The sequence below is a fragment of the Ambystoma mexicanum genome, chromosome 13, assembly GCF_040938575.1.
Source record: "Ambystoma mexicanum isolate Mex_15411 chromosome 13, UKY_AmexF1_1, whole genome shotgun sequence".
In the NCBI taxonomy this organism is placed as follows: domain Eukaryota; kingdom Metazoa; phylum Chordata; class Amphibia; order Caudata; family Ambystomatidae; genus Ambystoma; species Ambystoma mexicanum.
In genome coordinates this window covers 74,433,803-74,453,299 of record NC_090938.1, presented here as the reverse complement: position 1 = coordinate 74,453,299, position 19,497 = coordinate 74,433,803, and the positions used below count along the sequence as shown (strand labels likewise).

Below are 19,497 nucleotides of genomic sequence, written 5' to 3'. Positions count from 1 at the left end.
AATTTACGCGCACAGACATGGGTCAGAGCATGAGCCATAATGACCATCATTGTAATATAGGCGTCACGGAGTAACCATTTTCCTTCAACATTGTCCACCCAACACCCATCAACATCCAATCTCCCTGCACCCTCGATCCATTTCTTGGTCTCCTCTACAGTAGCATCTGCTTGAATGTCTTTTAGAGAATCGATACTTTCACCAAAAGTGCAAACATTTACAGTTTCCCTTACAGCATACATTTCTGAACTAAAATCAGTGGCAGTTTGTTTAGCTATCTGATCAGCGAAAGCATTCCCTTTTCCTATATCATCTGTAACCTTCTGATGTGCTGTACATTTTACAATGGCTAACTGAACAGGGAGTGCGAGCGCTGAAAGTAATCGCACTATTAAAGTGCCGTGCTGTATTTTTGTGCCATGTGAGGTCAAGAAACCTCGTTCTTTCCAAAGTCTACCGAAGTTGTGAACCACCCCAAAGGCATACTGACTGTCGGTATATATATTTACTGCAAGCCCTTCAGAAAGTTCACAAACTCGAGTCAATGCTATAATTTCTGCGGCCTGCGCAGAATTATGCATAATTCTTTTGGTTTCCACAATCGTGCTTAAGGTAGTGACGGCATAAGCAGCCGTGGATGTACCATTCGGAAGTTTGAAACAGGAGCCATCACAAAATAGCTCTCCTTGTGGGCTATTCAAAGGCGTGTCTTTAAAATCGATTCTACCTTTAGTCTCTTGTTCTGAAGTGTAAAGGCAATCGTGTGACGTTTCGTCACCATCAACAGTATCTTGTGGGACAGGTAAAAGTTCAGCCGGATTTAATACGCAACACCTTTGAATTTGAATGTGGGGAGCAAATAAGATCAAGTCCTATCTTGTCAATCGTGCGGAAGTAAGGTGTTGCGTTTGAGTTCTATTAAATAGAACATCTACAGAGTGAGGTACCATTAGGGTTAACGCATGACCCAGGACCATTCCCTCGCTCTGTTTTACAGACGCAGCAGCAGCAGCGACAGCTCTCAAACATCTCGGCAAAGCGCATGCAACAGGATCAAGGACAGATGAGAAATAGCCGCATGGCCTATTCTTCCCTCCATGTTCCTGCGTTAACACAGCCAAAGCACATCCATCACATTCATGCACATACAACACAAAGGCCTTTTCATAATTTGGAGTTCCTAAAACCGGTGCCGAACACAGCGCAGTTTTTAGTAAATCAAATGCTGTCTGGTGTTCCAAAGTCCATGGCAATGGCAAAGAAATGCCCTTCTTTGTCAAAGCCAGCATTGGTTTAATCGTTAACGAAAAATTAGGGATCCACAATCTACAGTAAGAAGCCATACCTATCAGGGCTCTAACTTCCTTCTGCGTATTTGGGACAGATATGCCAGAAATAGGTTTTATTCGTTCAGGTGTCAACCTTCTTCCCTCCTTTGACAGGAGATAGCCTAAATAGGCGACCTCCTGGCAACAATATTGGAATTTTTTGAGTGAAGCTTTGTGACCATGTTTTGCTAGATGACAAAGCAACAACATGGTGCCTTCTTGACAGGCACTTTCAGAATCCGCAGCCAAGAGGAGATCATCTACAAACTGTAGTAACGTGCAAGTAGTGGGCAACTCGAGAGTATCGAGTTGCTCTTTCAATGCTCTACTATAAATACTTGGACTCTCATTGTACCCTTGTGGTGCATGAGTGAATGTGAATGAGCGTCCACCTAGGGTAAACGCGAACAAATACCTACTATCCTTATGTATAGAAATACTGAAAAACGCATTTTTGAGGTCCACAACGCTAAAGTGAGTGGCAGAAGCCGGAATCATAGTCAGTATCGTAGTTACATCAGGTACAATGGGAAATTGACGAGCCACAATTTTGTTAATAGCACGCAAATCAATTATAAACCGAAAAGGAATCGCATTATCACCTTTTATGTACACCGGCAAAATCGGGCTGTTTCACAAACTACCTGTAATTTCCTCAATTACTCCACGATGTACAAAATCAGAAACTATGCATTTCAAAGCCTGTTCGCCTTAACTGAGATTTATATTGTGGAATGCGAGGCAGTTTTACTCCATGTTTCAGAATAATTTTAACAGGTTCAATTTGAAGAATGCCCACATCATTATCATCAATTGCCCATAAGCATTCCGGAATGTTACTGAATTCTGCCGGAAAAGGTCGAGTCAAAAACTGAGAGGCGAGTGATTGCTGATGTGAAATTGTCAAACGAACTCCGTCCGAGGAGCAATGTATTACTGCATTCAATTCCTTCAGCAAATTTAACCCCAGCAAATTCTCTCCACAGTTTGTAGTAAGTAGAAATGGACACTGCTCCGTGAAGGGACCCAGTGTTATCGGTACCGGCAAAGAGACTGGACAAACTACAGGTGTGCCTGAAAACCCTACGGAAAAGTTGGATTGCCCTGATAGGGGAATGTTTGGAACCCGTGAATGGTCAATGGAACACTTTTGTGCTCCCGTATCTACTAAAAATAGATGCTTCCTATTTCCCACCACCATCTCAACGTAGGGACCTTTCTGATGAACGGGAATAGGCGTTGGTTCCAAATCCTGCTTCGGGCAATCCTAACGAAACAGAATGTCATCAAAAGGAAGTTCTTCAGAGAGGTACGCGGCAGAAGGATGATCAAAAATGTTTCTATTATCCGCACTCGATACTTGTTTATCCTGTGAAAAAGGTTGCTGTGATTCTGGCGTAAACTGACCTCTACCAGGGCCCCCTACACCTGGGCGACCTCTGGATCGTCTACCCATGTTCCCAAATGACCTTTGCTGCAAGGTCGGACATTGTGCGCGCCAGTGGCCTTACTGTCGACAATAGGCACACTGGTTAATGGTTACCGGAGCCAGGGGCATACTTCCCTGTGGAACGTATTGACCTCTAAATTGCGTATTACCCCCTCTAGGGCTTCTAACAATCTGTTGTAATAGTACTTTTGTTTTCAGGTCACCCTTTCTTTTCTCAAGTTTTTCCTTTTCATTATTCACTCGATTTTCATATTACTGAGCCATATGCAGTACTTCTGATTGAGACTTCACCTGCCAAGCGCGTTCGGAGGACATAATCTGTAACTGGATGTCAGGCAGCAATCCACGTACAGATTTGTCGACAAACAGCCTTTTCCCTGACTCTGTGCCTAAGTCTTGTCCACTGAAATCTGAAAATACCTGTTCGAACCGATTGAAGAACTTGCTAGCACCCTCAGACTTTCCTTGGACACAGGCCGTAAGCTTGTCCCAAATAATTCTTTTTTCAGGAACTATGGTTTTTAATTTTACAATAATCCTATCAGGCAAAGTTAATATCACTTGAGGCGGTCGCTCGCCAGCTGGTCTTTCTCTGTCGAGCCTAACCATGTTATCCCATTTGTCTCCTAACCCAGGTACATCATCTACAGTCCTAATCTGTTTCCACAAATCAACTGGCAGGAGTACGGGAAATAATAAATCAATATCACTTAAGGTGAATACCGATGATTGTAAGACCGACTCTATTTCTTTATAGAACCCCGTCGGATTCTTTCTTATATCAGGAATAGATTGTTTTATGGTGTTCACTTCCTGTCTCGAGAACAGGACATGAACAAACTGCGATACATAATGTGCAGGAATGTCTACAGCGACTATACCTCGTGCAGCATCGGCCGCAATCTCAACTTTTGGGACAAATGTCGGAGGGACCTCTCTCATAGGCAACTGAGAAGTAGGTAGCTCCGAACGCTTACTAAGCAACAGAGCCAAATCAAGCGCTAAGGCAGTCGAAGAGGTATCAATCGAAAAGGCTCTCATATAAACACTCAACAATTCTGCGGGACAACAAATCTTTCTTTTTACACACTCATTCTGCAGTATTCTACCATAACCTGTATCACTTTCTTTTGCATTTCTAACGTATACTGACCATGCGTGTCATATACTTCATCTGGAGTTATCGACATATCCGAAATCCATCTTATCGCATCCTTTGTACAAATTCGCGCTTCCTCACCTATCAATTCACGGCGAGGAGAAAACCGTTTCTGTAAGAACATAGTGCCTGAACTATCACCATCTGCTTCTTCATTCTGTAACTCTTCCAACTCCTTCCTATACACAAAAATCCTCTTGACATGCTCATATACTTTCTCCGCAGTATCTCTAGACAACGCTAAGCTGTTCAAATCCCATAACCCTTGTGGGAGATCTACATCGTTTAATCTATTCCACATTATACTCAAATGAATCCCTAACCCTTCAATAAAAACATTTTTCTCAGGAATACTTTTTACATTTTCGAGTGTGGAAAACACATCAGCTTGTTCACCCTTCTCCATACAATGTTTAGCCCAAGCAATCAATTCATTCTTTTTATCTTGGGACACAGTATTACGAGTCACAACCCTTGATCTCGCTCCCTGGTCTACTACAAGCGATGTGGAATCACTTGGAAGAGGAAGAGTAGGCACATTCTGAATGGCAATTGTTGGAGGCAAGGGGGCAGGCAAAGCAGCGACGGCTGGAGGAACAACAGGAAGAACAACAGGGATGACCGGAAGAACTATAGGAGGAGGAATAACGGCAGGAAGGGGCAAAGCACCAGGAGGAGGGACATACGGGGGTGGCGCAGAGGCATCGGGCCTTCGTTCATGCAAAAGTTTGTTAATCAATTCATCGGACGTATGAAAATCTTTTGAAGGGTACATTTTCTGAATGCCTAATTGAAACGCTCTGTCCGTGTTCCTAACTGATTCCAATTGTTTATTTTGATCATATAACAGTGCCTTTTCGGCATTCGTCATATGTCGACGCATATGTTTCTCTCTACTCTTTTGTTGCTGCAAAGCTTCTGTTTTCCAACTGTGCAATGCGTCAAATGCTGCAGATCTAGCCTGTTTCTTTATCAATACAGACTCTAAATATTCTAATCGAGGGATTTCAAAGCTACCATTGGTTGGCCACCGAAGATTAGAGTTATGTCTGGTCTGTCTGTGCCAAATATCATTAAATGCTATACTACCAAAGCCTTTCTTACAGTACATAGTACATGCCGGCGACCCCTCCTGTGGTGCGGGACGGCTAACTTCCAAAGATTGTCTGTCGCTCCGGAATAATGCCCTGAAGCAGGCAGACAATTTCTCAGGCATATCAGAATTCTGGTGTTACCTGGTCAAATAATTGTGCTCGTGAGTACAATGTGCCAAATTCAAATTGTCAGGGTTAAATTAAGAATTGGGTCACGATTCACCTGACCAAAGGACTGGGAGGCCCGATTGGGTTACTAAGGACAATTCTAAGGACCGACGTGTCTGGTGATTTCGGCAAATTTACCCACCTCGATATATGGCCCCTCGTCAAGACGTCTCAGGCTACAGCTCACCGTTCAGGGATCGGATCGTGCTGTTCTGTCGAGGAATTCGCTTCTCGTCCAGAGGGGCTGTTTTGTTGGCACCATCCGATCCCGGTCCGATAGCCGAGCCAACCTTCAACGAGACAAAGTCAATCTTGAGGGTCCCTGTTCGGGTGCCATCTGTGGAATCAGAAAATACAATATTAAGGCTTTTACACCAAGCAAAGAGAAATACACCAACACGGGCTTGTGAAGATTCCCAGAATCTTTATTGCAACACTGAACAGTTTACAAAACAAAGTACACAAATAGCTATTTGGCCGTCAGTACATCACAGAGACCACCAGCAGGTTCAATGTGAGCAGTGAACAGGAATAGCTAGCTGGACATCAGCATATTTATACAGTTTCTTCATAACGATGTCCAGCCTCCCACAAGTTAATCATGTACTGGGCTAGGGTTCGCGCCAGGTTCATTCCTAATTTACATATCTCGTGCATGCGGTTTACTTCTTAATATATTTACTAACAAATACTGTTATTCTCTGGGTTTAACTTTACACTCTTTACACATTTGCTTCAATGCAGGTCAAACAGATGTTTTGCATGTCATGTTTAAATAGCGTTATTGTTCTTGTATACTTGTAGGTTAACATCGCCGATTCAAGTAATCCCCTGATCCCGAGGTCAACAAAGGACAAGGTCTACATGACCGTAACATGTAGCCTGCAGACAGGTTGGACATTAACTCACCTACAGAGGTTGAAGAGGTTAAGTAGGAACAAGAGAACACAGGTCAGCCATTTTGGGCCACAGGGTGACTTTGCACGACAAACTAAAATGGCGGCTTTAACCTAAAATGGAGGCTTGATTAACTTAAGGTCACGGCCTTGCGATGCGGATTTCCTCGCAAAGCGACTGGGCATAGGCCAACATATACGATGAGGACGAAACAATACTATATCAGTTTTAACAATGTGTTGCGCAACACAGGGTGGCAAATTAAGGTGGCCTTTACTGAATTGTCTGCTTAATTTCAGGGTTTTAGTTGCATTACATTTTCACCTTAACGTCCCTGCAACAAAAGTTTTTTTCCTAAAAAAATATATACTTGTATACGTCTTTATTTTCCTTCTCCATGAAACATAGATGTACTTGTAACTATCTTTTATTCTTTTCCTTGTATTAGGTTGTAAAAACTTAAATCACCGTTTTAGAAAAGGCCTTTTTTATGGATAGAGTTGCAGTCTTGATGTCTAACCCATCGTGAACCAGTCAAGGGAAAACAAATCTATCTGTAGGTTGTTAAATGGACACCTTGCCTAAGCCGCCTATGACGGAAAGCATGAAGTTCCAGAGCCATTGAAAGGCCCACTGTTATACTCTGTTCTTACACGTCAATAGCTATGTCGTACACTGAAAGGTATCAAATATATGAGATCCCTCTAAATAATGAGGAAACTGAATTCACAATATGAGACATTTTTTCCAATTGTACTGAAATTGTGAAAGCCCATTTGACTAATACTAGACGGAACGAAATATTGAGCAGATTGTGAAAAAAGAGCCACGCAGAGTGGTAAATTAATTTATTATAAATTATTGTTAATTAATAATTAAATTAGTCGAATGGCTGTATATACTCAGTGACGTGGTATCCAGTGAGTGACCCTTCAGTATTCAGCAATAGTAGTGCATGAGTCATGGTTAAGAGCCTGCTTCTTTTTACCTATATGAGACAAAGTCTAATATCTAACAAAATGAAAATAATGCACATCTTGGCATTGCATGTAAAACGCTCTATGCATCAGACAAAACATATACCACTTAAATAATATGTGTAGTATTTACCCAGATTAACACTCTGGTGTTCGCTCAGCGACAGCTGTAAATCGAACTGAAGCTGCCAGAAGCACATCAAAGCTCTCTTGCGATTGTTTCCCGCTGAGCCTTACTAACTTACCTTATTGTCTAGCTTTTCAGATCCGCCAGAGCGCCAGTGGACCCCTCCGGGGTGATTGTGTGCGGTATAAATATCCTTTAACATTAACATAACTCTGATAAAGACAGTCTTCCCATTCCCTTGACATTAAAAAATATCAAAATATAACTGTGTAATATAAGTGAAATGCTTAACGCTAGCTCAGTAGTTTTTAAATATATTTGAAATCCTACAGAACATTAATGTCTCATCTTCTATCTAAAAAGCAGTATAAAAACGAAATGTAAAAGTATGGAGAATGTATCAAACTTTTTGCTTTGAGTTGGAAGAGTCACTTTGATAATGCTGCAGAAAATGTGGTAAAGATTCCAGTGGATCATGTTGTTCTCATTGGGAATGTCAATTTGTTGCATTGCTAAAATGGTAATTATGCTATAGTTACAGGCTGGATGCAGAGGCGTTGTTGGGGGGGCTAAGGGGGCTATAGCTGAGGGTCTTTTGGTTGTAGAACCAGATAGAAGCTCAGGGGGCTACAACCAAAAGGCTAGCTAGCCCCGAGTCCCGACATTCTCAACATTAGCGTAGCCCCAGATCTTTTCCAGACCTAGCAACACCCCTGGCTGGATGTCCCTGAAGTGCTTGCATAAGTGCTGCAACTTTGCACTCATATTTCCCCACTCCGCTCGTCTCCTTGTGATCTAGTTCAGATACCCCACGCATGGTATCAACTGGCAAACTGCTGGCACTCCTCATCCCTCAGAGCTCCCTAGGTCGTTAACTGGCACTCTATGAAAGACGTTTTACATTGAAGTTGACAGCACAATCTGAAGATTTGTGAACTTACCTTGTCGGGATCTTAACCCTGAGGTATCGGTCGATCGCTATCGCGAGAAGAGACAGGATGGACACGTGCGTGAAGATGATCAGGAGGCAGCACATGAACAGACAGCCGTAGAAGGGAATTTGGACTCGAAGGCTGACGACGATAGCCAGCGGCACCACCACGAATCCCACGGCTAGGTCGGCGATCGCCAAGGACACTATGAAGTAAAATGTCGGCGTCTGAAGTTTTGGGTTCAGCCACACTGCCCAAATTACCAGCACGTTGCCGATCACCGCAAACAGGAGAATCAGGACTTCCATTATGATGTAGAAAAGGTCCTGTTTGTTCAGAACGATCACGTCAGCCGCCATCTTTGAAAGAAAAGGAGCTACTGCAGAGGCCTATCCACTAGTTATGAAACTGATGGAAGGTCTGTGGCACTTATGGTTGTAATCCCAATGAGTTGAACTCAGCTTTTGAACCTGAGGAAAAAATAAGTAGAGACTCAAACATCCATAGATTGATGTCATATTAACAGTGTACTATATGGTGGGTGGTACGCATTAAATGAATAAGTAACCGTGAGAATATGAGTGAGTTAGTGACTGGGCCAATGTATAGTTCACTCATTGAGTGAATGAGGCAGTGAATATGGGGAATGATAGGCGAGTGAGCAGTGGAATGAGTGAGTGCCATCATTAGTGAGTGAATACGTGAATAAACAAGTGATTGAGCGAGTGCATGCATTATTGAGTGAGTTGGGTTTGAGGAAACTAAACTGTAGTGACAATAGTAAGTGTGAAATGAGGAGTACCCGGGTAAGTTAGTGAAGGAGCGAGCATCTGTGACTGGGTGGACACATGGTGTAATTTGTGGGTGAATGGATGAATGGGTGGGCAGCGATTGGATGACAAAAGAAGTGAGTGATTTAACAGAGCATTGACACATTCAACAATCAAAGAGTGGCGCCATATTGCAACCATGTAGAATTAAAACTACGAATGGCTCACCGCACACTTCGGAGGGTTTTGCTTTTGATGAGTTTTAAGCGTTTTATAGACTGTGATAGTGAATCACTCTTGGAAAAGGCTTGAATTTTGCAGCTGAAAGTATTAAGCAATTATTTTTTTACTTTCAATTTTCCTGAATTTTCTTCCCAGGCAAGTACTATAGGTGGCCACAAGGAGGGTTATGGAGAACCCGATATCACCTGATTTATACACACTGCCTCTTGCCATCATCACTCAGTTTCCCACTTCCGGTCCCCAACAGCCACAAAACGCACCTGCCATCCTGCTTTGCCGTCTCGTGCTCTTATTGTATCTCAGAAGGGAGGAATCGAGACACACGTATGTTGCCCTTTCTTGATTGCAGAATCTGTGTTTCGCACATAACATGTCTAAAAAAGTAGATTGCACAATCAATGAAGCGAAAGGCGGCAAGTGGGGAGTGGGCAGGAATAGGCCGATGAGAGGACAGACACGGCCTCATTACGAGTTTGGAGGCAGCCATGGAGCTGTTAGCTCCTTGGCTGCCTCCCTTCCGGGCTCCTTTTCCGGGTTCCTGCAATGGGGACTTATCGGGTCATTCCGACATAGGAGGTCCCGTACCGGCCCCCTTCATTCCGTGAGCACCAGCCTTATAATGAGCTCCACAGTCTTTATAGAGGAGTGAGGTAGGGAAGCCGTTGAGGGGGAGGTGGAGGTGCGGGCGTTCCATAGGTGGCATCCATATAATGGGAGAGGGGATCTGGAGATGGGGGGTGGGGCTTGATGTGGTGAAGTGGGGTGAAGGACAGGTATCTGGGGATGTTCCCTGGCCAGTGAGCAAGGGGACGGGGAGGTGAGCAAGGGGACAGGGAGTGGGAAAGATACATTTTGGAACTCCTGTTGAAGGAAGAACAGAGCTTAATGCAAGTTTTGGTCACCATACATACAATCCACACACACAGTAGTGTGGATTGTGCTGCACACACACACAGCTCTGTTAACATTTGGTCTCAGTTTTCAGAGCAATCAGTATGTGTATTCAAGTTTTGTATTTATTAGTAACGCGTGTTTACGCTCCCACCACAAACAATGTACAATAGGGGCAATTTATAAAACAGAATTCCCATAATCAGGCATTGTCAATGCTGGCACATATTGCGTGCAAGGCATTCTGAATGTGATACACAACACCAATACTGCTATATAGGCTGTCAGCAGGACTTTAAAAGTATTGACAGTATGAATGCTTGCATATATTGTGGCAATGCTGGCATACAGTGTTGATGCAGCTGTGCAGAAGTTGTTTATAGTGGCAATCCCGTCTTATATTGTGGCTGCAGCTTTATGAATGTGATATACAGCGGTATTGTTGAGAAATATGCTTGCAACAACTTTATGAAAGTGATATACAGTGGCAATGTTGGCATAAGTAATGGGTGTGGCTTCAAAAGAGTGATTTACAATGGCACTATTGGCATACATTGTAGACAAAAGCATAATGGAAAGTTTTCCAAATGCGTGTGTGTATTGTTGTTGGCCTAGCATCTATCGGACAATTGTAAATTAGATAGCTTTTTACCCAATTTTTCTCAAGAAAATGTTGAAAGTGCCAAATTACCACCCATTATTTAAAAAGAATTCTCAGGGAATACCCCCATATCCCTGCAATATTGGTGTGGGATCCCAAGCAAAGCTCGGTCACTCACACTACTTTGCTGGAGATGTCAATGCGCTCTCATTTAAACCAAATGCTACAGACCTTGATTCTTTCCAAAAGCCACCCTGCCTTTCGGGCACCAGAAGTTGCCTCCGCAACTGGAAAAAGTCAGATTAGTGTTAGGCGAGCATAAGGTTGTCTGGGGCTTCTGGTGGTATAGAGAGCAGAGGAGCCAGCGTTACTACCAGGGAGTGTATCGAGCCTGCCTGAGAGGTAGAGGAAGAGGGCGCTTAGGAGGAGGGTTAGGATAGGAATGTGGTTGATAACAACAACAAACAGGTTACATAATAGGTCGGTCTGTAGCACCACAAAATGGAAGGGTTGGGCCACTAGTAGCCTATTTGGTTAACCAGGGTGGCATTGTAGACCAAAGTTAATGTTATGTAGTGCACAGCATGATGATGGCACAGTGACTAGTGGAGTAGTTGACAGTAGTTGACAAGCTGCTCTGCTGTGGTTCGCTGATGGCCAGGAGACCCTGGACGGAACCATAGGGGAACGTGTTTGTCCAGTAACGTTATCCGAGGTGCAGTGGCAACGCCAAGGTGTTGCGGTGTCTGAAGAGTCTGGCGTCTGCTCTGGTAATAACAGTGCTCAAGCTTCTGCCCGTGACCATAGACCAAATTGGTGGCCTGGTGGTCAAGCCCACTGCTTCTGTGGCGGGTCAAGGGGTTCCAGAAAATGGTGGACAGCGTGAAATGGAAAGAGCGGTGTCCAGTGTAGAAGACACTCTGGCCAATCTACTGGCGAAGGCCCAATCAGTGACATCAGGGCAATGCCACCTGATGACTGCGATGCAGTCGCTTGGTCTATTAGCGTAGGAGTGGGCGTGGTTAGCCTTCTTTGTGGTGCTGAGCGTGTGTAGAGCATTGCACAAGGGCGACCAATGGGATCACTCACCTACCAGAGCTGTGCCTATCTATCGTGGTAGAGTTGGAGAAAGGCCGAGTGGTAGATGGCTGAACGCGCCATAGAGTCAGAATCGAGGGCCACAGTCTCTGTTGCTGTACTGCGCTCACACGGACCGCCTGTGGCTGTACCCGAACCGCCATCTGACACTTCAGAAGAATACAAATTAGGAGAAGTGCAAACCTTTGCCGCAGACACGCGCTTTGCATAAACATCCACAGGACACAGGGTAAGAACTGTCTACAAGGAAATGGCTGGTTCTTTTTAGCCACCTGTAGTTTGATGTATAGACCGATGCCTTGGGGATTTTAAGCACAGCCATGATCACTCAGCGCCTGGTTAATGCGACCGATGGGCTCAAGCCCCTATAAAATGAAATTAGCTTTTTAATAAACCATGGGTTTGATCATTTCATTAGAATGTTCTCTGTTTTCTGAATGTGTTTTAGATTGACGTTTGCAAAATTGTTCTCACCTGCACCGTGCACTGCTACCAATCCAGTTATATATAGTAGAAAAACACTAGTAACATGTATTTGTTTAAATCTTTGTCTGAACTACCTCCCTTTATCTCTCGCTCTCAACATCTCTCTCCCTCCCCTATTTGTTCCCCCCTCTCTCTCTGTCTCCTCTCTTGCTCTCTCTCTCCCTCACTGTCTTTCTCTTGTCTCTTCCTCTCTCTCCCTCTCCCTATTTGTTCCCCTCTCTGTCTCATTCCCTCTTGATCTCTCTCCCTCCCTCTTTCTCTCAATCTCTGTCCCTTCGCTCTCTCTCTCTCCCTTTCCCTATTCGTTCCTCTCTCACTCTGCCTCCCCCTCTCTCTTTGACCCTTACTCTATTCCTTACTTCCTTTCCTGTTTCTCCCCCCCTCTTCCTCTTTCTTCCTCTCTCTCCATCTCCCTCTCTCTCTCTCTCTCTCTCTCTCTGTCTCTCGGTCTTTTCCTCTTTTCCTCTCTTCCTCTCCACTCTCCCTCCCTCTTCCCTCTCTCTCTCTCTCCCTCATTCTCCCCTCGCTCTCGCACTCTCTATAATCCTCTCTCCCTCCCTCTCTACCCCTCTCTCTCTTCCTATCACCCGCCTCTCCCCTCTCCCCCTCTCTTTTTTCCTCTCTCCCTCACTCTCCCCTCTCTCCCCCTCCCTCTCTCGCCCTCTTTGTCTACCTGTCTGACCGCCGCTTGTCTGACCTCTGCCCGATGTGTCTATCTGTCGAACCTTCGTCTCTCTGTCTGTCTGCAATCTGTCTGTCTCACTGCAATGGAACCATTGAAGTCTCTTCCCCACTCCTGCCTGTCTGACCTTTGTCTGGCTGTCTGAACTGTCTGTCCTTCCCTCTCACCTCTCTCTCTTCCTCTCCCCCACTCTCCCTTCTTCTCTCTCCCCCCTCTGTCTCTTCCTCTCTTCCTTTCCTCTGTCTCCCTCTCCCTCTCTCTCTCTCTCTCTCTTCCTCTCTCCCTCCCTCTCACTCTCTCTCGCTCTCTCTTCCTCTCTCTCTCACCCCCTCTACGTCTCTTCCTCTCTTCCTTTCCTCTGTCGCCCCCTCTGTCGCTTCCTCTCACTACCTCCCTCTCTCTCTCCCTCTCTCGCGCTCTCTGTCTACCAGTCTGACCGCCGCTTGTCTGACCTCCGCCTGATGTGTCTATCTGTAGGACCTTCGTCTCTCTGTCTGTCTGCAATCTGTCTGTCTCACTGCAATGGAACCACTGAAGTCTCTTCCCCACTCCTGCCTGTCTGACCTTTGTCTGGCTGTCTGAACTGTCTGTCCTTCCCTCTCACCTCTCTCTCTTCCTCTCCCCCACTCTCCCTTCTTCTCTCTCCCCCCTCTGTCTCTTCCTCTCTTCCTTTCCTCTGTCTCCCTCTCCCTCTCTCTCTCTCTCGTCCTCTCTCCCTCCCTCTCACTCTCTCTCGCTCTCTCTTCCTCTCTCTCTCACCCCCTCTACGTCTCTTCCTCTCTTCCTTTCCTCTGTCGCCCCCTCTGTCGCTTCCTCTCACTACCTCCCTCTCTCTCTCCCTCTCTCGCGCTCTCTGTCTACCAGTCTGACCGCCGCTTGTCTGACCTCCGCCTGATGTGTCTATCTGTAGGACCTTCGTCTCTCTGTCTGTCTGCAATCTGTCTGTCTCACTGCAGTGGAAGCATTGAAGTCTCTTCTTCACTCCTGCCTATCTGACCTTTGTGTGCCTGTCTGACCAGTCTGTCCCTCCCTCTCCCCCATTTCTCTCTCTCTCTCTCTCTCTCTTCCTCTCTCCCTCTCCCCTCTCGCTCTTCCTCTCTCTCTCCCCCTATCTGTCTCTTCTTCCTTTCCTTTCCTCTCTCTCCCTCTCCCCTCTCTCTCTTCCCCTCTCCCTTCCTCTCCCATCTCTCTCTTGTGCTCTCTCTCGCACTCTCCTGCTCCCTCCCACTCTCTCTTGCTCTCTCTTCCTCTCTTCCCCTCTCTCTCTATGTCTCTTCTTCTCTGCCTTTCCTCTCTCTCCCCCTCTCTTACTCTCTCACTCCCTCTCCCCTCTCTCTCTTACGCTCTCTCCCTCTCTTCCTCTCTCCCTCTCTCTCTCTCTCCCTCTCTCGCCCTCTCTGTCTATCTGTCTGACCGCCCCTTGTCTGACCTCTGTCCGATGTGTCTATCTGTCGGACCTTCGTCTCTCTGTCTCACTGCAGTGGAACCATTGAACTCTCATCCTCACTGCTGTCTGCCCTTTGCTTGCCTGCCAATCTGTCTCCCCTCTCTCTGACCTGCCTATTCCTGTTCAGCTCACCACTGCCTCTCTGACCTCTGTCTCTCTATCATTGTGTCTGCCTGGCCACTAGTACGTATCCACAGATGCATTAACCCATTAACTGCCAGGCTATTATGCAAGTCTATGCAAAAAGGACGAGCATACTCGTCCTTGGCACTTTGTATGAACTCCCATTCGCGGCAGATACAAAACGACAGCCCTTTTGACCCCAAACCCAAGCAATGCTCTAATACTACACTAGAGAGACGTCTGAATTTAAGCCTCAGAACTTCCATGATAGAGCATGGACCTATATTGACTTCTGTCTGCCTCGTATAGGAACTGTAGGGTCCCCACAAAGATAGCGGTCCTGCTATATATCCTGTGCATAAGCAAATCTCACACCATGTCTAGTGGCTGTGCCTAAGTGGCTTGGGGTACTCACCGCTGTCACTCAGGAGTGGCGCTTGCCGTCTGATAGGTCCCTGCTCGCTTCAGCGAATGGTGTTTGTAATCTTGGCCAGTGGTCGCAGCGTACGAAAAGAAGTAGTGCAACTATATTCCCTACAGGACTGCCTCCGCTCCCCACAAACCCTATCGCCACGCCCCCTCCCACACGCAATCCAAAGCCTCAAACACATGCGCCTGCTGTTTAAGGGAACTTTCAGTGCAGTTTACTGAAAGTGCAAGTTTCAACTTCTTCCTACACTTTTATTTTAAAACAAAACCATTCCATAACGGTTAAAAAAAAAAGAAAAGTTTAGATACTGTAAAACATAATACTAAAAAAAAGTAGAGGAGCATCGCTTCCAACCGCTCGCGTCCACTTCGACCACTGTGCTTGGGGGAGAGGTCAACACTTACAGATGGTGCTTCCTGTGCTGTAGGTTTGTCTGGTGCCCCCACCCAGTGGAGTAATTTTGCAGAAAATGTTGAGGGGGGGACATGACATCTAAATTAAAGGTGCCCCTGCTAAATGACTGGGACAAAATGGTGTCCCACAAAAGTTGGGGGTGTCAAACACCCTTCTCCCCCCCCCCCTTAAAATTACGCCTATGCTCGTACTCCCCCACCACGTTTAGAATTAACTCTTTCAGAGCTGCGGTTCGGTGCACTCATTGTGTAGGGAGGTGTTTGCAAACAGCTGCACTTTTTGAAAAACCTAAAGTGGAGCACAGGATGTGTTGACCTCAAAGCAGAGCGAGCCCATACCTGACATGGAAAATGTGTACCCCCCCAAAAAGCTGAACACTATGAACTCCTCAATCCTTAGCCAGGGGTCGAAAAATAACACGCATTATTGAAAAAGAAAAAGAAAAACGAAAAGGCCAGGTCAATTATAGGACACGTGCATTATGAAATACAGCCATTTTTCAATAAAAAAATAAAATAAAAACCCTAACAGACTTGTGAAAGACATATCGCGACATTTGTTTCGTTAGCCGCCATTCCAGTATTTCTGGGCAAAGAGCAACCACCCTTGAAATGTTGGAGTGAGGGCCCAGGTCTTTTTGTACACAAACTTTGGTGTAGCGCATTGAAAGGGCCTGTTTGTGTGCCATTGCTGTGCAAAGAGATCCACTTACACTACACTGCAGAGTGCATCTGCTTTGAGATGACGCTTGCAACAAAAGTGCATTACTTTAAAATGCACCACCAGAGCTACTGGTGCACGGGCACCTGGCACAGGGAAAAGCCAGTGTCCATTTCCAGAAAGCCCGCGGTTCATAGGATATTATAGGGCCTAATTCATGGAAGCGTTTTATAATGGCAAAACCCCATTGGAAAACATTCTAGTGTATGATAATCATAGACATGTTTTATTCGATATAGCTATTTTTTTACATTTAACATAACACACACACTTAGAGAAATCGTTCTGCTGTAAAGAACAGGTGGTCGAAATGTTCAAAGAATTGATGGGGTCATTAACGAACACATTGCAGGGCGATTTTAAACGTAAAAAGAGTGGGGAGAAGAGCTGGTTTAACAAGGCATGCAAAATACTAAAAATGCAATGGTCGGAGGTCCTGAAGGAACCGACGAGTCGAAGGGGAGAGATTATCAGGGTCAGGCCGGAATATAAGGTGGTGGTAAAGAACAGGAGCAAGTCCTTGGAAAAACAAGCAAGGGAAGGCTTGCTTATGCCCGTCTCCTCCAAGGACTCAAAAAAGCTTTTGGGAGTTTGTTGCAAAGGGTCCCCCTTATAGGAGAGAGCAAAGACACGAAACACACGTGGAGGCAAAGGCGTGGGTAGATCACTTCTTCTCCTTGTATGGGGGCCCCACTGCCATGATACCTGCGGGTGAACGCGTGCTTTATACATTTCAATAACATAGCATAACATACTACTATTGGGGAATGTGATTCACCAGTTCAGGTCTCGCTGAAGGAAGTGGTGGATGCAATTGATCAGCAAGCGCGTAATCGTGCCCCCGGCACAGATGCGGTCGCGGCGGACCTCAGCAAAGTATCGGTGGATTTATGGGCCCAGCTTATATAGGGGCCCCACTGCCCCATACTACTCTTGGGGAATGTGATTCACCAGTTCAGGTCTCACTGAAGGAAGTGGTGGATGCAATTGATCAGCAAGCGCGTAAATTTGCACCCAGCCCAGATGCGTTCCTGGCGGACCTCAGCAAAGTATCGGTGGATTTATGGGCCCAGCTTATATAGGGGCCCCACTGCCCCATACTACTCTTGGGGAATGTGATTCACCAGTTCAGGTCTCACTGAAGGAAGTGGTGGATGTAATTGATCAGCAAGCACGTAATCGTGCCCCCGGCACAGATGCGCTTGCGGCGGACCTCAGCAAAGTATCGGTGGATTTATGGGCCCAGCTTATATAGGGGCACCACTGCCCCATACTACTCTTGGGGAATGTGATTCACCAGTTCAGGTCTCACTGAAGGAAGTGGTGGATGCAATTGATCAGCAAGCGCGTAATCGTGCCCCCGGCACAGATGCGCTCGCGGCGGACCTCAGCAAAGTATCGGTGGATTTATGGGCCCAGCTTATATAGGGGCCCCACTGCCCCATACTACTCTTGGGGAACGTGATTCACCAGTTCAGGTCTCACTGAAGGAAGTGGTGGATGCAATTGATCAGCAAGCACGTAATCATGCCCCCGGCACAGATGCGCTCGCGGCGGACCTCAGCAAAGTATCGGTGGATTTATGGGCCCAGCTTATATAGGGGCCCCACTGCCCCATACTACTCTTGGGGAATGTGATTCACCAGTTCAGGTCTCACTGAAGGAAGTGGTGGATGCAATTGATCAGCAAGCACGTAATCGTGCCCCCGGCACAGATGCACTCGCGGCGGACCTCAGCAAAGTATCGGTGGATTTATGGGCCCAGTTTATATAGGGGCCCCACTGCCCCATACTACTCTTGGGGAATGTGATTCACCAGTTCAGATCTCACTGAAGGAAGTGGTGGATGCAATTGATCAGCAAGCGCGTAATCGTGCCCCCGGCACAGATGCGCTCGCGGCGGACCTCAGCAAAGTATCGGTGGATTTATGGGCCCAGCTTATATAGGGGCCCCACTGCCCCATACTACTCTTGGGGAATGTGATTCACCAATTCAGGTCTCACTGAAGGAAGTGGTGGATGCAATTGATCAGCAAGTACGTAATCGTGCCCCCGGCACAGATGCGCTTGCGGCGGTCCTCAGCAAAGTATTGGTGGATTTATGGGCCCAGCTTATATAGGGGCCCCACTGCCCCATACTACTCTTGGGGAATGTGATTCACCAATTCAGGTCTCACTGAAGGAAGTGGTGGATGCAATTGATCAGCAAGCACGTAATCGTGCCCCCGGCACAGATGCGCTCGCGGCGGACCTCAGCAAAGTATCGGTGGATTTATGGGCCCAGTTTATATAGGGGCCCCACTGCCCCATACTACTCTTGGGGAATGTGATTCACTAGTTCAGGTCTCACTGAAGGAAGTGGTGGATGCAATTGATCAGCAAGCACGTAATCGTGCCCCCGGCACAGATGCGCTCGCGGCGGACCTCAGCAAAGTATCGGTGGATTAACGGGCCCCAGTTTTGACTATTTGCTTTTATGTATTTTTTCAAAAGGAGGAATTCCTGCCCTCATGGAAAAACGCCATCTTTTATCCTACTTTTAAGAAAGTCGATCGTAAATGCCCGCTGGCCTATAGACTTGTATCGCTTTTGGATACAACATTTAAAATCCTTGGCCGCAATATATTTGGCCGCATTGAGGAATGGGTTTGATCACACTGAGTGCTCTCAGATATCCAATATGGTTTCAGACCTGGCATGGGGTCTTGCGATAAAGCTTTGAGTTGGTAGAGATATTTGGTGGGGGCACAATATGTGTTTGTAAAGGGAGGACCGATCTACCTGGCTTTTATGGACCGAAGCACCTCTTTTGACAAGGTCCATGAGACAAGCTCTGGTCGAGGCTGGGTCCATGGGTTGCACTGCTCGGATATTGAGGGTCTTGCATTTGGTTCTTGGAGGCACCAAAGCGTGCATTCGTTTTGAAGAGCAGGGCCAATACACTAGACATTTTGATGTGAACACAGGAGTCTGCCAGGGCTGTGTCCTGGCACTGGTTTTATTTACACTATATACAAACGGTCTCTATAAGGCGCTTGTTGATTAAATGCGGATTACCCTTGCATGGGCAACACACCCTTTCCTTTGTTAGCTAAAGCTGATGATATGTTAATCATAGCTCACACGCCCAACGCATTGCACGGACTGATCAACGTGCATACAGACTTCATGACAAATGTGGACTTCAAAATGAATACAACAAAGTCAGCTGTCCTGGCATGTGCTGCCGGGCAAAAGAAGAACATTGAAATGTATACGTTTTTGAGCAACGGATCTGTTATTCCGAGGATGAGAGAGTGTGATTACCTGGGAATTCGTTTTTCAGAGAACTGGAAGTGTAATGCACACATACACAAACAGAGAATTCAAATGAGTCAGGCACTGGGGTGCGTGATTCGTTTTATGCAATGGTGCCAAGGGAAACGTCTGGACCTGATAATGAATAGTTACAATGCTCAAA

The 19,497-nt window shown here is 46.1% G+C and overlaps 1 protein-coding gene across 1 annotated transcript in view; it reads right to left on the bottom strand.

Moving 5' to 3' along the window:
• The window catches only part of LOC138520892 (adenosine receptor A3-like), a 38,040-nt gene extending 23,059 nt beyond the window's left edge, over positions 1-14,981 (bottom strand). Inside the window, exons 1-2 of the mRNA XM_069633308.1 lie at positions 14,889-14,981; positions 8,142-8,602 (exon numbers count right to left, since the gene is read on the bottom strand). Coding sequence (XP_069489409.1) covers positions 8,142-8,491 — 350 coding nt within the window. The 5' untranslated portion in view covers positions 8,492-8,602; positions 14,889-14,981. The remainder of the gene's footprint in view (positions 1-8,141; positions 8,603-14,888) is intronic.
• Positions 14,982-19,497: the final 4,516 nt, after the last annotated feature.